The sequence below is a fragment of the Catharus ustulatus genome, chromosome 1, assembly GCF_009819885.2.
Source record: "Catharus ustulatus isolate bCatUst1 chromosome 1, bCatUst1.pri.v2, whole genome shotgun sequence".
Lineage (NCBI taxonomy): Eukaryota > Metazoa > Chordata > Aves > Passeriformes > Turdidae > Catharus > Catharus ustulatus.
Genome location: NC_046221.1, coordinates 32,991,108 through 33,008,938, shown reverse-complemented (window position 1 = coordinate 33,008,938; position 17,831 = coordinate 32,991,108). Strand labels below are relative to the sequence as shown.

Sequence of the window (17,831 nt, the reverse complement as noted above, 5' to 3'; positions counted from 1 at the left end):
ATCACCTTTTTGGTTTGGTTGCAATATCTCAGTGTCTCTCCTGTTTTAGAGGTATTAGTATTTGTCCAATGAATACATTATCAATTTAGGCTTTTTTACAAAATACTTTTACATGGCGAGCAAAGGATTATGCACCACAGGAATGTTTAAAACACATCTGTGGATACAAATACAACTGTAAAATCAATGTCTGTTTGTAATATATGCTGTTTGGCCATATTTAGCAGGTTAATAGAGACTGGATGTGGTCAGGGTCAGAGAAGACACTAATCAGAGCTGACTGAAATGGCCAGAATTTCTGTTCTCATATGCAAAGCTTGGTTGTTCAGGCTTTGATCTAAAAAACAGACACATTCAGACCTGGGCTTCCTTGTGTGAATGGCAAATAGCTGGAAATGTACAGACATTCTGGCTTTGTCTCCTCAGGTGAGAAACCTGAATCTTTTTAGTGGAATCCACACATTAATTCAGTCTGTCTAAATAATCTCTCAGTCTCTATGCAGTACCTGTATTGAGCTAATCATTGGGCCATATCGATTTCTTTTTGGTTTCTTGGATTTGATGAACTTATGTAAAAGAAACATGTGGCTTCTAAGCAGAAGTCTGTCTGCAGTGAATTCTTTACTCCTATTTCCCACAGAGACAGAAGTAAATTAAGCCTAGATGAGGTTTTCCTACCTGCTGTATCATTGTCATCACTAGATTTTTCCAAAAGAGTTTGAGCAGTGCCCAATGCTGCACTGGGAAGCTATCAAATCCTGCACATTGCAGATGATGACCTCCTGCACCTGGGACCTTTCTCAGGATTTCACCAAGGACATGGCAGAATCCTCCTTCACCAAGGAACTCGCAGTGTTCATGGTCCCCCAGTTCTTCTTCTGTAGGGACACCTGCCTATGTGTGCATGTGCTGTACATATTTATTCATTAAGCAAACTGCATACCTTGCTAAAAGCAAAGACAATCTCTTACAAAGAGAGGTCTCTTACTTATGGAACCCCTTTTCGCACTGTAGAATGAACCAGTCATTTAAACACACAGTTTCAGTTCTTAACATAAAGAAGATTCTTTCTCCGGGTGACCCATCTGCTCTGACAGCCATCTCCTACTCTTCCTCTTTTCAGATTGTATTGGGTTTTTGTCTAGCAGATTCTGAAAAGTTTCAACCTCCTTTTCAGTACTTCAGATTAAAACCTGAGTCTTGGTAATCAGGAGGTGTGTTTGAGTAGTTAGGTTGTACTGGGTGGCTGAGTGACACTGTAGATAGGTCAAAGCAGATACCTTTCATAAGTCTGAACACCACCTGAAACTTGCTGGCAGTGGCAGATTTTTAATGTGGGACCCTCAAATCAGGTACTTTCTTAAAAATGGCCCCTATAATTTTTTTTTTTTTTCAGAGCGTGAGCCGTAGCTTTCATTTCCAAGGACCCCTAAAATGTACCTCTCTTAGTTCGTTTTAGACACTTCCTGGTAGGAATGCATGCAGGAACTGGGGGAACATGTTCCAATTTCCCAGCAGAGCTGTGGGTATGTGTGCTGATTTGTGTGGGATCCGCAGCCACCCGCAGAGCTGAGCTGCCCTGCTCTTGCACTGGGTGTCCGTATGCTCCCGGTAACTCGTCTGTTCTCACTCTCCCACCCTCAGCTGTCACACAGACACATATGCGTGTGTGCAGTTATGACTGTCTCTTCCCTGGAGCAAAACTTAGTTTTGTACTATGTAGGCAAAAAGGCTAGAGTTCCACCACACTATTTTCCTTTTCAGCTGCTGTAGCAATGCTCTCCAGTTCTGTCTAATATTTTTACTCATTAATCAATTGAACTGTTTTCATTGTGGTGACATATAAATAGTAAATATTTGCATTTGACAAAAAGCTATAGAGTAAATCATGCAGTAACTGTTGTTTTAAAATGCTATTAGTTTTTAACCTGTTCAATATGTATTAAGGATGCCCTAAGAATAAAAACAGTAAAACAAATAGCAACTTACTCATTTAAGTACGGTAGAAATTCATGACTTACCTGCTGTGAGAAGAAACGAAAATTCAGCATTCCGGCAGAAATATCAAAAAGCTGTAAAAGTTGCTTGACCATTATCTTGTCAAAACTAACTCTAAAATCTTAGACACTTGCAGTCTTCCTTGTAATTCATTAATGCTGCAGTTTCCAGTATTCCAGTGCTCTCATGTGTGGAAAAGATCTGCATCAAATAGTTGGATGCCCAGCCTGCTTGAAAAAAATCCTATTGATTAAGGTCTAATAATACATCCCATCCAGAGATTCTTCATTTGGGCAATTTTGTGAACGCAGCAGAACGTGCAATACCAATATGTCCATATCACCTTTGCTTTTTTAAGAAATAATTTGTTCCAATTTTTTTTTTTTTTCATGCACAGGTTAAGTGCTTGCTACAGCAAAACTTCTTCACTTTCCTACCTTAGACAATATATTTAATGAACTTTATCTGTATTGCCTTGTTAAGGGCAAGGAGCTAGGAGCTACCTCTAAATAGACTAGAGCTTTTATGGAAATGAAAGCACCAAGGAGTTGCTTCATCATGGGAAATCACTGCCAAATGTCATGTGAGCTCTTGCTTTCCTGGCAGACACAATGTAGAGAAACATTTTCATTTTTAGCATCTTGACATTCAACTTTTTGACTTCTAGTGCTTTACCATATTTTAGTATATGAATATTTTCCATTAAAATGTGTTGTTATGAATTTGCTTGCCTTGAAATAACAATTGAGATAATGCAGAGATACAGATAATTAGAGACTTAGGTCATGCTGTACAGATGCATTTTAATAAGATCAAATTAAAACCTGCATTTTATTTTAGCACAGTCTAATGTTTAATAAGCTAAAGCTTAAAATCTGATGAATTGGCAATGATTTTGTGGTTTGATATTCAGAAAGAATGCGTCCTGAATACCAAATGAATGAAAGTTACTGCGGAATATCATTGCTGCATTTTTTATTTTGACCTTGAGAACTGGGTTGGTTTAGTGTTTTTACACAGCTAACCTTGAAACACAGCAATTGGAAAAACAGTGCTGAAGGTTAGCAGTGCTTTTTCTTGAGTTATCATAGGGGAATGGTTTGAAGTTTATGGGGGTGGGGAGAAATTGTCTTCAAGATCTTCAAATAGCCTGAAAGTTTTGGTGATGACAGCATTTTAACTTATCTTTATCCTGAAAATGTCCTTCTGTGCCAGTAAAGCCTCACATAGCTAAAAGGAAAAGTGACTCTTAGAAAGGAGTTTAAGTAATGTCAAGAGCATGGGCTTGCCCAGGAAGCTGCTAACAAACCCCTTCTGAGGCTGCAGAAACAGCTTCTTGCACTGGGGATGTGAGTCCTCACAAAATATCCTTGGTGCAACCACGTTTTGGTAGGTCAGGTGAGTAACTGTGTGTAGAGATCATACTTCTCATGTCAAGCAAATGCTCATGAGCCCAAGTCTTATCCCCCTCTTTGCTGGCTGCTGGCAAGCAGCTAATGCACCAGTACAGACAAAGGTAGGTGAAGAAACATGCTTTGCACAGGAAGGGTGTCATATGGAAAAAACAGAGGTATAAACAGAGACAACAGGCTTATGGTTTAATTTTTTGTCTTTACTGAGTGGGTAATTACACTGTAAACTGCACGTTCATTACTCACAGTGGAAAAAAATCCTAACAGATTTTAGGAACATTTGACTGTGTTCACTTGCATTGTAGAGGAGCAAAAGAAAATGTAAGCAACTTTGGCTTAGGGTCATCTGAAAATATAATTAATTTTATTAAAAATTTAAGAGAAACGTAGTGTTTTAGATATTATTTTAAAGACTTTCCCCTACCCCCCACCGTGGTCTCTGTGTTTCTGATTGCCTCCAATGCATGTGTTAAAATTCAAGGCATCCATAAGGCACATGTCCTCCTGACCTAGCGCTGTAGTTATGATGATGCATAAAATAAATCATTGCAATTACGGAGGCAGTCTCAAGCACTTAGTAACTCATGCAATTGCTTCTTGAAACATGACTGCACTGAAGAAAGGATCATTAGTTATTTCCCTGGAGTACTTGGATATTGTAACCCTCTCCACAGGGTTCTATTAGGGAGTTAAGACCTGGTCATCTGTTCATACATCTCATTTTATCTTTCTGTTACTCAAATGCTCTGTGATAGATAGTGAATTCCAGACTGTGTGTCTTCTTCACCCTTAGCACACCTTATCTATTGAAGTTTAGGTCAAATAGCAAATGGCCAACCGTGTGGGAAGGAAGAACCCAGCAATGACAAACTAAACAGGTTTCAGAAGTAATTTCTGGAAGGACTTGGGAAAGAAGGTGAATTTATGAGACATATGACATAAAAATAATTTCCTGAGCAAGGAGAAAGAAGCTGGTTAGATGGCATCTCATGGTTGTACATGAAAAGGATGTAGCTGTAGAATGCCATATAAATTGTTTAAAGCTATGATGGTCAGGAAGGAATCAAAGCTAGAAATGGGGGAATGAGAGTTTCAGTACTGCTTGGGTGGCATAATAGGTATTGGCAGTGTCTAAGTAGTCTGTAGGATGCAGTCTGAAAGTAATGGGATATGATGACAGAAAATAATGGGATCAGAAAATATATGTCAGTGGACAATTGAAGCCCTCAGTGAAGCCTTTGTCAGCTGAAGAAATCACTGTGCATACAGTATGATATCAGAAGGTGATAAGTGGCACCATGGAGTGTCACTCTCTCCCAGTAGGTAACACCAGCTTGCTCAGGAGGAGATACTTTGAGGAAGGAGAAGGGGAGTGACCCAAGGGAGATTGTTTGGGAATCTAGTGTCAATACTGTTCCTCATGGTGAATTTAATGGAAGAGAGAGAGAGAAGGAGCATTAGGTAGGCATGATAGTGGCTGAAGAAGAGCTAGAGAAGGGCAACAGGGAAGTACAGTGGCTGCTGGATGGGCTGACTCTTCATGGATGGGACTGGCAGTAGAACAACGTGGTTTGAGGGGTTGTTCTGAAGAAAGCTGCTCCCTACCATGTGGAGAAGGAAGGCCGTGTTAGGTGCTGATAATATCAGAGCCTGGCAAAACATGCAAAAGCCTGGTAAAGGGTAGATCAGGTGTCCTTGTTTAGGAGGTGGCAACATCCCTCAGAAGGGTGGAGCAGATGGCTGGAGGCAGCAACAGCTCCAGCACCAGCGGGATGTGCTGCTGCACGTCTGGCAGCCTCCATGCTGGCAGCAAGGCTTTTCTTTCCAGTGCTGTTGGGAATGGTCTCCTGGCGCAGGGGGCACAACATGAGTTTGAGGTACAGTAGGGTCACTGTAGGGTTTCATGGTCTTGACTGAGGCAAATCCCAGCAAAACATTCAATATTTAATCTGTTTTTCTAGTATTTCTTCCTACTCTAACAATACATCTGGTTAACCTCCCCATGCAAAAGTAACACTTTTGGATTACTTCTGTCAACTTTTTACAGAAGAGACAGTGAAATCTGGACTGTGCCACAGTTCTACCTGTGTTCCTCCACAAAGGAACCATTCCCTGAGGAGGAGGTCACACAAGAGGCAGATGAGTGTTTACCCAAGATGCCTTACATCTCATTGCAAATACAATGTGATATGCTAGTTGCCATGGTAACAATGCTTTTTTCATTCCATAACTTGAAAAAACGTTGAGGTTGCCCTTGGTATAACTAACTTAGCTGCCTTCTAAAGTTGGGCACAATTGTATTATCTAAGGAAAGCATAGAGGAGACTCCCAACATTCCTACTGAAATAAATTTAGAGCATGTAGGCATGTAACAAGCAGGCACAAAGATTCCATCAGGCACAAAATAAGAGTAAATTAATAGACGATTATTTAAAGTAATAAAATATAAAGAAATATAAAATGTTGCTTCATAATGTGGTGTCATGCATCTTTCTGTAATTTGTATTGTTTGTGACGTTTTGCTTTCTTGAATAGATGAAAACTTATTTAACCATTTCATAGTATTTTCTTTGTATAGGTGTGCAAGAAAGTACTTTTCTTCTTTTTCTTTGTTGTAATCCTGCAATAAAATTTCTTTATTTCTTGGGTGCTGTAACATCCAGATCTGAATTAATTATTGCAGACAGGAGTTGATTGTTAACCTGCCCTTTCCCACCTCCCTTATTCTTTCATGTTTTCCTTTTGTTAAATGTGGACAACAAACATTTTACCAAAACAAACTAAAAAAATGGATGCTTTAATTTTCCCCTGTGCATGTAGCATTAGAAAAAAGCATTCTATATAGAAGCAGACTGATTTTTCTCTTTTCTATAGTTACTATTGACATCAGTGCACATTTTATCTTGCATGATAAATGTAGAAACTCATCTCCTGCTATTAGGTGGAAGGAGTAAATTTTATTTTTCCTTCTAACTCCTTTTTCCTTTTTTTTTTTTTGGCAGCTTTATTGCATGCTCTACACATTGCTGTCTACTTAGGATCTGTTATCAAGTCTGTGAGTGATTAGTGGCTTATCTATGTTTGAATGATTTAGATTCATGAATTAATTAACAAGAAAAGAACCATTAGAAAGCATTAGTTAAAAGGCTGATGATTTCAGGCTATTTTGGAGAGAATTAGAACTGTCATCCAAACCCAAGAAAATTGTAGCCATTGTGATTCATGCTTTCCTCAAAAGAAATCACTGTATTATGTCTAACTTAGTTGAAAACAACCACCAAACCACAGGATATAAATTCTACTTTGTGATGACTGCTATTGGTCTAGAAGTTAAAGAAATTGTTTTGATTTTAAACACTTGCTATGGATTGTTATTTTTTTACTCCTTTACTCAGTGCTTTTTCACACTTGCAGTTAAATGTCAATGCATTTGAGAGAATTTGATTCTGGAGTTCTTGAGAATGAACTTGGGCTTTATATAGTATTCTCAATTTTAGTGAACCTTTTTCTTAAGCCTTTTATGAGGTCAGAACCAGCTCCTGACCTTTGCTGAGTACTCCTTTTTGAAAAATTATCTGCATCCTTCCTTGAGCACACCACTTCAACAAAAAGATACATGCCTTAGAGTGATAAGTGTAACGAGCAGCAATAGACAAGTTTTAACCTTCCCATTTTGGAATCGTGGCTTATAATAGGAATAGTGGACAAATCTTATTTGATTTTATTTTTATTGGAGTGATGTCATTGGAAGCATTGAGAGGTATTATGGACATAAGTCAAGAGACAAAGGTTTCTCTAAGAGACAGTAAGGGAATAAGTGAGTTTTAAAAAATAATATTTTGCTACACACCTAGTATAAATTAGTGTGAAATACAAGGCATCATTGGTCTTGTCTGTTTGACTTAGAATGTGTATGTGTTCAGAACTGGTAATTAGAGCAATACAAGGCTGACAGTGTCATATATTTACTGCCATATCTCTTCCATTCCTTCAAGAGACCTTATTTATCTCTGCTTCCATTATAAAGGTTGTAAGGCCTTTGTACACTTGTCCTTACCAAGGTGAATATTAGTCTACATTAATAAATTAAATCTACTAATGTTAGTGGGCTGTGTTCTGCAGTTCTCATTCTTGAGTGAAAGCTTATAGGGGCTGCCAGAGAAGTCAAGTTCCAGCCCTGTTAGATGTTAATCAAGTTGTTATCTATCTCCCTCATATGCCAGTAATTTCTAGAATGTCACCCGTTTGATGTTAGGATTATTCTCAAGTATAATTTCTGTATATCTACACAGTCCATTTTTCTTTCCCTGAGGCACATAGTAACAGTAGCATGTATTATCAGTCCTAGGGTATCCAGGTTAAATCTGCAGTCCTCCTTGAAGCCTTGGCACTCTTCCTCCCCTCCTGGCTGAAACATAAGTCCTGAAGTTTTTATATAATTTCCTTCATGCTCTTCACTGCAGCTAAGGTTTGAACCACTGCCACTGATATCACTGGAAGACACTATTCCAGCATCTTGCAGAGTCTCCCCCAGGTAGCTGGGGGATTGAACTGTTGTTTCATCTACATATTCCTATTCTATTCTATTCTATTCTATTCTATTCTATTCTATTCTATTCTATTCTATTCTATTCTATTCTATTCTATTCTATTCTATTCTATTCTATTCTATTCTATTCTATTCTACTCTATTCCATTCCATTCCATTCCATTCCATTCCATTCCATTCCATTCCATTCCATTCCATTCCATTCCATTCCATTCCATTCCATTCCATTCCATTCCATTCCCAAAAGGAGATACTTGCATCTGGTCTTTGAGCTTTTGTCTTGAATGAAACATTACATTCTTGGGAGGAAAACAGTTCTGGTCCTGGTGAAAATAACACAGTTGCGAAACTCTCTTAGGGCAGATTTTCCTGATGCCTTGGGACCTAGACATCCAGGCCTGTCGAGCTCCTCTGTGGCAGGGGATGCAGAAGCCCTGCCAGCCTGGGGTGGGCAGTATATGCAGGCAGTGGGGGAAGCCTGGCTGACTACTTTCTGTTCAAACTGACATGTTCTGGCACAGTTTCAGTTGTACTGAATTCATATTTTTTCAGTGAAAAGAAAAAATTTCATTGGGAAATTTCCCACAAGTCTGTACCCCACCACATGAGCTGCAAGGCCGCTGGAAGGGATGGTTTGCATCTTCCCCTTTTGTTCAACAGTCATGTTAATTTGCCCTGGTGTGGTGCAGGTTTTTCTACAAATTCAGATGCTCTAAGCCTGCAATTCTTCCATGTACTGATATTTTTTTCAAGTAACTGCTGTCGTGCCAGCTGTGAGAGAATGACAGCAATATTAATACCATCATCCCATTTTTGTCTCTCTTCACTCCCTTCCCCTTTCTTTTTCCCCCTCTGTTTTTGTACAGTTGGAGAGAGAAGAAGGTCTCCTCAGTTGTCCTTGCCAAGGTGGTAGCTCTCTGTCAGGCTGTCAAACTTACTAATAGCTGTGAAGAGTGTAGGCTCCAAAAAGGAAAACTGAAATGCATAGCCTTCAGTTGTTGTGAGAAGGCATTTCTCATGAACTGACAAAGAGTTGGGGAATGCTAGGGTTATGATAACATTACTTTGGTGGTTGTGACACCAGAAATTGTTTTTTCTTTTTTTTTTTTTTTCTTTTTAGGAAGTGTGTCCTTTTTACCTGTGTTAGAGGTGTTGCTTCCTTTCGTTAAAGCCGAATTCTTAAAGTGTTCTTACCTTAAGTATATTTTGAGGAAATTGAGGTACAGTCAGGGGTGCAAACAATTGGCCTCCATTTAGGACATTTCTTGCATGCTCAAACATCTGTATCTGTACCTGTGTATCTGCAGCTCAGCACCATCAAAGTGTGCCACAGGGAAGTGTACACCAGGATTCCTGTTTCCAGTCATGGATTTTATGCTTCTGTTATTTTCCAAAGGATATTAAGGGGTTTTTTTTCTTTTTCACTGTGAACCTTCTGGTGATTGGACTTCATCTTAAAGGTCTTTTCCAACATAAACAATTCTATGATGCTATGAAAAGCTTCATGAGGTTTTCCTTTTTTCACTTCTTTCGCCTTTGTTTAACTACACAAACTTCTTCATATTTTCAAGTGGCCTGAACAATGAATCCCCCACCTGCTTGTAGTTGGATCACTGCTTGGGAACATCAGGCAACTGAGATTTTGGTTTTTTTTCCCCTTAGGACCTGACTGAAGCCCTTCAGCTCACATAACAACTCGCATTTAGCAGTGCCCTATTCCCATGAGTGGTTTCTTTCTTCTTGATAATAGAGAACGCAAAAATAATCCTACTCTCAGCAGTTTTGGGATTACAGGCAAAAATTGTGTTCCTTGATGTATGACTGTGTAGGGATATTAATCTTTTCCCTGATGCCTGTTGTCTGTCATCCCTGTCTTACCAGCTCTGTCCTTTTGACCCCTCTACAAGGATAAGTTGTTATTAACGTTGCCTTTGCTGTGGATGCTCAGTATGCAGATGACAGCACCAACAGTTTTTCTAAAAGGGATTGTTCTGTGCATTATCAGACACAGTATTCAAAACTGGCTTCAGCAACAAAGGATTTTGTTTTTTTTTTCCTTGTGCTGTAGTTTGTGCCCGTTTTATCACCATTTGTGTAGCTGATAAATTCAGACGAGGATGTGTTAAGCTGAACGTTGTTGTTGTGCATCTGTGAGACTGATAGCTCAGTGTGAGACCACTAGGAAGTTTTTGTACAATGCCTGGGTGCTTTTTCCTGGAGGGAGGTTGTGGTCGAAAATTTAGAGTGTTGTATGGCTTTATAGACTGGTCAAAAGTCACTGAGAGCCAAAACAAAATCACTGTGTGAGGCATTTTTATGTCATTAGTCGATTTCTACCAGTATAGGATGATTAGCCTATGTTTATTAAAGGATTTACAACTGCAGGGGAAAACAAAAAATTAAGAGTACAGAGAACTGGGGTAAAGATCATGACATCAGAAAAAAAAAGCAATATGTATATCCTATGAGCTATATTTTGTAGTGAAATGAAATAACACAACCTTATGTAATTATTTTTTTTTATTCTTAAAAATTGCCATATTGCCAAACTTCTGTTGATGGTCCTTCAGGCCTGTAAGGTAGTGTTTCCCTAGATATTTGGAAAAGCGGTGATCTATCAACTACAAAACAAGAAGTCCCATTGAAAACATTTCATGTTTTGATATTTTAACTTGAGGTAGAGTAGTACGTATTTTTTTATTTTCATCTTTCTAAAATTAAGAGAGGGTAACCACTGCAGAACAAATACTGGTCACCTCTTACACAGTGGGGTTGAGCTGTACTGGTGATTTTGAAAGCTTTTCTCCTGTGGTAGCTGAAAGTGAATCAAACATCTTGACACAGATTTTGATCTCTCTTGGAATTCTGTGAAATGCAGTAACGTGTTCTGAGATGGATTATCCAAAGAGATCAGAGGTATTGTCATCCACCTTCATGTTAATTGTGATCTGTTCACTTCATTTGTTTGTCAAATGAAGGAGAATAGCCTGTGAAGAATAGAGTAATTTTTGAACCAATTTGTACTTTGGTGACTTTAGATTTTGCAGCTTCCACAATAACAGATTCCAGGGGGAAACACAATGAAGTGTAAGAAGGTAATCATCTTTAGTCTTGATAGAAGCTGTCTGAAAGTGTATCTTATATCTCTTAATATGTATTTTGTTGCATTTAATTTTTTTTCCTTTCTTTTATGTTCACAGTATAAATGTGCCCATATTTTATAGCCAGGACTCACCTCATTGTCTATTATTAGCTCTAGCAAATGTCTCACATTGTAAGACTTAATTTTCGATTGTTTATAGGAACTCTTGCATCTCTTCTGTTTATTCTGAAGGGTGTCTGTGTCAGCCTATGTCATTCTATATGAAAAATGCAGCTAAGAGTGAAGTTAGGGGTAAATACTGTTTGCTATGTTTAAAAAAAAAAATTGGCAGTAGTTCTCTGAAAAGCTCTTATGCCCTTATTATTCTGAGTTGGGATCTGAAATGCCTTTGGGGTGTTTTTGCCATCTTCATAAATATTTGCCCAAATATGACCTGAGTTAGAGACCAAAAAAATGCAGTTTATGCAAGCTTTGTAAAGAGTTTCTAGAGTTCTGGTGGTGAATATTTGAAGGCTCTGGAAGCTCATGCTTCAGCCTGAGCTGTGAAGAATTTTCTGTGCAGCTGTAGCTCCTAGCTGTTACAACCAGAACGTGCTTGTAGGATGCAATGAGTCAAGATGGAGATTTAAGTCTGTCACTTTTGGTGTGTCCAACCCAGTCCTCAGTGGGCAGGTTTGCCACACTGCAAAGACTTGTCTTAGTTTGAAACCAGTCTCAATGTTAAGTGTCAGCATATGCTGGACAAGGAAGAGGAGGTGGGATGGAGCAGGACAGTTTTTTTTTTTTTTAAAGTGTTTTATTCAAAGGAACTACATTAGATAATACAAAGATTACCAGTCAGTGTTTCTCAGGTTTTTTTAGCTCGTTTTTCTGTCTTTTTCATGTTCTTGTAATTCTTTTGCATGGATAGTATATATGAGAGATATTGCAATATTCAAGCAAAAAGACAGCTGCCCAGCAAAACTATCAGTCTTTGGAAATTAGGATGTTGTTATTTCATGGCTTTTGTCAGGCTCAGTCACCAGTTTGAGAACTTTCTCTGCATGGCAGTGGAAGCTTCTCTGCACTTGTTTTGAGCATACTTCCTTGTGTTTCACACTGCTTACATGGGTATATTCCTGTGTGCACAGGGAAGCTCCTTAGATTCACAGAGGGGAGCGGTCTCATCTTCAGAACACAAACAGCCCTGGAATCCTCTATGTACACCTTTTCCCGTACCTCTCAAGGGCACGACCTGGCACCAGCATCAAAAGACATAGAGGCAGAAGTGATTGACATTATCTGATCGTGTTGAGTCAGTTTTACCAAATTAGGAAAACAAAATGTTCCTGCCCTCCATAACTTCTAGAAGAGGCAATTTCTTTGTTATTTAATATGATTTTGAAGCAGATAGCCTGTGTAAAGTTTGCTTTGTTGCATGTTGCCCAAAGAAGATTCTCTTTGCCTTCGCTTGGTTCTTTGGCAGCAGGAAAATCTGTGTGTGCAGTGGATTTTCCATGCTCCATTAAGTTTGTAGGTGCCTTATAAGTTATCTCTTAGTTCCTCTATTACTTTTCTACCCACAGAAACTGGTAGTGTGTGAATCTGTCTGGATCTGGTATTGGCTGGGGTAACTCTGTGTCTGATCCCTTTTTTGAAAAAGCAGGTGAAGGGAAGCTGGACAAAAATTCTGTCATTAGGAAGTGCATAGTTTGCACTGCTGGTTAGGGACATTCCAACGTGACAGGCACTTCAGCAATGAGTCACATAGATATAGAAATTAATCTTTGCACATTTGTCCTGTCCTGCGGAAATTATGTGAAAATGGGTTTTCTTTTCAGTGAAGCGGTCTTCCAAATATACTGTCTGTCTGTTGCAGAGCATAATGTTGTTTTTTTTTTTTTTTTCTGTTAGAAAGCTGTTGGAAAGTAGAGCAGCTTTTAAATGCTATTTCTAGCGGTGGAGGTTTCTCACAGGAAGAGAGGAGGCAGTGCATTCTGGGTGTTGGATCCTCTTTTAATTAATTAAAAGGCCAAACTCAGGAATTCAAGGAACACAGAAATATCCCTCATGCCAAAGTTAGCAGTTGTTTTGGCCAGATATTGGGTTCTTCCCTGCCAATTGCAAATAACCCAGAAAACGAATGTCTCCCATAAGGAAGCCAGCCCACTGCAGCTGTTTTCAACACTGCCATTGGGTTCCTCCTGCTTCCTTCTTCCTCTGTGCTAATTCAGGAGGTCATATTCCTGCTCATGCAAAGTGTAACTCACAAGTCGAGGCCCGCTAAGCAAGGACTTCCAGCTGTTTCATTCCTATAAGCACATAAATATTTATACCACCCCAGGGTTCCTTTCTTGCTGAAAATAAAGGTAGCACTTGTCTGCTGTTAAAATATATTACCCGGGAGATAAATGGCTTACCTCAGTATTAGGAAGATGGATGAGAGGAGGGGAAAATTGACTATAATATTGGTTGGAAGATTCACTGAGTCCAGAGAACCTTGCTGTTTACTTGAAACTCCTGCTGGGAACTGACATGGAGGTTGATAGTGCTGTGTTTAGCTATCAAGAGATGATTAATTAAAAGCTGTAATAAATGTGAAATATAGTGGCTGACAGATGCAGAGGTAGCTAAATTTCCTTGTGATGGGTAATGTGTACCATGGATTGATTATAACATCCTAACAGGATGTGAATGGTGCTTATAAAGGTAGAGATGAGACAGGGAGAGTGTGCATAAGGCCACATGTAAAGTGAGATGGCAGTTTATCTCTGTGGCATTTTGGTGCTCCACCTCTTCCTGTCCCACCTCAAGTCCAAATGTATTCTGATCAAGGCTGCTGGGAGTAATTTCCTACTCAATACACTGGAGCAAAGTAAATATCAGGTAGGCAGTGTGGGGGGCTTAAAGCCCAGGTGCTGGCGTAGCATCACCCAAGAGAACTGAGGATTCTGTGGAGAGCTGGTGATGCTGTGCCTCTGTGCCCCTGCATGGCTGGTGCAGGTTGCAAGGCTGTGTGAAGGTCTGGAAACTGCTGGAAGGCTCGGTTGTTAATGGGAAGCGTGATGAGAACGTCTCTTGAGTCAGCCTGCTGACTCTCAGGGACTCGGCTCGGGTGCTGCCTCGCCCTTCAGTACACGCTGCTGTCACTTGGGGGCCCCTCGCATCCTCCTTCTCATCTGTCACTGGATTTAGACGGAGCATGCTGAGAGCAGCCCGGTTTTCTTCCAGCAAGAATTATTTCACGGACCATTCCAGATTCTGATAAATGAGGCGTGCCTTGATGTCATTTTAAAATAATATCTGTATTGAAATCGGAACTTGTGAAAATATGTAGGACTTGCCTTTGTGCTATCCTTTGTTCAGGATAATTGTTGTGGCTTGTTGTATGATTAAAGGGCCTGACCAAAAACAAAAGTATGTCATGTATAAGTGGAGGTTTAATGAAACAGTAATTCTTCCGTTAAAGTGAAATTGGTTTTGATATAAGCAAAATAAAGAAATTATCTATTCCTCTCCTTTTGGGGGGGAAAATAATTATTAAAGTTAATGAAAATCAAACTTGAACCAATTGAGCCTTAGTTTTGCCCAATTTTTGTCTTACCTGATAAAATAGATTGATTTTTCTCTTCCTTGAAATTACTAAAACAGGTAAGGAGAAGAGGAAGAACCTTATGAAAATCTTACCATTGGGGCACTTTATGCTCTAAATTTACAAACACCTACTCCAAAGATTTTTTGAAAATATCTCTGCCTAGTGAGATGCTGAAGGGGAAACACCATCTTCCACACCAACCATTGTTAATGTCCTTTCAGTATGAGAGAGCTTTCACCCTCCCAGTGCTCCCTGTTGACTTGCTGCCAGCTGCTCATGTATGTAATGTATATGAGTGTGCTTAAAATCCATTCCCATCTATGAGGAAATGGATGGCTTGTACAAGTACAGCACCATACATCACATACATTCTCCATATGTGCTGCAGTTTGGAATGTCAGTGAGCACAGGGAAATGAGGATCGGGGCTATTTTAGAGGATGGAAATGCCAGAGAAGAGACAGAGAAATGGAGCAATTTATTTGTTTGGATAAACCTTCCTTTTACTGAATTGCTTTATATGCTGTGCCTGTTTCTCGTTCTTCCTCTCCTTCTCTTTTGCTGCTTCTTTCATTGCAGTTTTTCAAATATGTAGGCAACAAAAAACCACGACCAGTGAAATGGAAGCTTACAATTATGCATCAGTATTCCTGTAACGCGGCTGCTCAGTGATGTCTCCTGGGAGTGTTGCAATGAATATCTGACATTAATTGGCTCAGTACCTGTATGTCTGACCTTGCAGAAATTTAATAGATCAATTCTACATGTTCTTTACTGATAAAGAAAACTTCTTCAAGGCAGGGGCTGCATCTTTGGGCATGCCTGCACCACAGTGACAACCAGAAGTAGCACTGGGTCTTAGAATAAAAAATAAAATAATAGAAAGAGGAATCATAAAGTGGTTTCTCTCCCTTGTTTGCCAAGGTAGCTCTGTTTGTCAGCAATTTTTAACCCCTTTGAAGTCCTTTTCACTGCTGTACACTCGATGCACAAATGCAGTTTTCTCTTCTTTGAGTACTACATGCATGGCCTTCATACGTGTGTTTGACATACTGAACAAAATAACTAAACCAGGTTAGAATTAGAGGAACAGCACCTACTGGGACGTACTTGCATTGAAACAGCTGCCTCTTTTGTGTCGCTCACTCTGGTGGCTGACTCTGCCAGGAGGATCTCGCAGGGGGCTGCGCGCCGCTCTCCGGCAGCCGCCGCGTTTCAATGCGCCCTGCTCAGTCAGCAGCAAGCCCTCGTCTCTGCACTGCTCACTCAGCTGCCTTTGGCTGCGCCGGGGATCTGGGCTGCGTGTGCACAAATGGATGATGGTTCAGCTCTCTTCAGTTCCAGGGAGCAGAGAGGGAGAAAGTCGGTGTGAAAACTGCAGCTTAGCCAAGATTCACACACACGGCGGTCACTGGGCTGAACTTTCTGTGGGGGTGTTTGTTTCCCAAGTTAAAAAGTTGTTGAAAAGAAAGGAGATCCATACACGGAGTATTTTAGGAGATTCTCAGAGGTACACATTGCATGCCTGCCCCACTGTTTTTATTGCCTTTATTGAAGTACAGGAGAGAAGCTTTACAGAAGGAGCATTCTGCCTCGCTATTACTGGCGTGCTCGGGAGCACTCGCCGCTTTCACACTATTGTTACCTGTCCCCTGCTTTGTTTGACTGTCTGGGAATTAAGCAAACCATCACCTTGGGGACACGGAAACCCGCATATCCAAGTCCCCCTCCCACTGGCTTCTGTGAATTAAAATCCAACACACGGAGCCCAGTGCCGCTCACAAAGGGAGCGCGTTCCGAGGTGCAAGGAGCCCCCTCCCCAGTTCAGGTGTCGGGCGGCGGGATGGCAGCCCCGGCCCCGGCGGGCACTGACCGCACTCTCTCTGTCCCTCTCTCTCGCCCTGCGCACGGAAGGCGGACGATGGAGGCGGCGGCGAGCGGGCGCGGGAGGCGGCCGGCGCGGCGCTGGTGCTGCGGAAGGTGTGGTCACGCAGCCCGGCCCCCGAGCGGCGCGGGAGGTAAGGCTTCCGCGGCTCCGGGCGTGCGGGGCTGGGCCGGCCGGGCCGGGCTCGGCGGCGGCGGCGGGCGGGGCGGCGGCCCGTGGCCCCGGCAGGGCGATGGCCCCCGCGGGGGGAGCTTAGGGGCCGGGCGGGAGCGCAGGGAGCGGGGCGCCATGGGCAGCGGCAGGGTGCGGGTGCCCGAGGCGCTGGCGGGCCGCGGCGGGGAGCGGCCGCTGCCCACCTTCGACGTGCCGTACTTCAAGTACATCGACGAGGAGGACGAGGAGGATGAGTGGAGCAGCCGCTCGCAGTCCTCCACCGAGGATGACTCCGGGGACTCTCTGCTTTCCGACAGATACGTGGTGGTGTCGGGCACGCCGGAGAAGATTTTGGAGCATCTCCTCAGCGACCTGCACCTGGAAGCTGCCCAGGACAAAGAGACGGGTAAGGAGCGAGCCCGACGGGGAGGCGGCGTTGGCCGGGGATGGGATAAGGTGCCGGTCCCGGTGGGGACAGAGCGGCAGGGCGCGGGGATCGCTCCCGGTCCCGGTGGGGGCAGAGCGGCACGGCGCGGGGACCGCTCCCGGGCAGCCCAGCCCTGGGCGATGCCAGCCGGGCGATGCGGGAAGCAATCCCCGGTGCGGAGCAGCAGCCGAGGTGTCCGAGCTGCGCCGGTCCCGGACAGGAGGGCAGCGGAGCCGCTGGGTAGCAACTTGAACCGGTTTACCTTGGGCTTTGGCTGCCGGCGGGGCAGCGCCGGCTGCGGCGGGCTTTGTACAGCACCGTCTCTCTGCAGGCACGGCTGCCATCCCTCGCAGCCTGCAGCTGTTCCTCTGTCCATCCGGATGCTTGCGGTGCACCTCAGCTCCTGGCCAGCTACTCGTTTTGCTACCACCCCAGTACTTTGGCATGTCTGTTTCATAAAAATGGCTTATAAATTTCCTCATAGCCTAGGGCACACCGTATCGCCCAGCGCTCTACTTGTTTGTCTTCAACCAGAGGTATGTCATTCCAGCCTAGAGCAATTTTATATGAATCAGGCTACTTGACATGCAGTTTAATTTCCAGCTGTATCTCTTGGCTATATGCACAGCTTGCTGTCACCAAGAGCTCATGGAGCAGTTTATCAGAAGTGCCTGCAATTCATAGATACTTTTGATGGAAATGGCCAGGCTGGTGAGACTTTTGGAGGTCCT

At 42.1% G+C, this 17,831-nt stretch overlaps 1 protein-coding gene across 1 annotated transcript in view; it reads left to right on the top strand.

The window, feature by feature from the left end:
• Positions 1 to 17,831, top strand: part of RAPGEF5 (Rap guanine nucleotide exchange factor 5) — a 167,139-nt gene that overhangs the window by 85,179 nt on the left and 64,129 nt on the right. The window contains exons 10-11 of the mRNA XM_033079369.1: positions 16,550 to 16,653; positions 16,991 to 17,079. Coding sequence (XP_032935260.1) covers positions 16,550 to 16,653; positions 16,991 to 17,079 — 193 coding nt within the window. The remainder of the gene's footprint in view (positions 1 to 16,549; positions 16,654 to 16,990; positions 17,080 to 17,831) is intronic.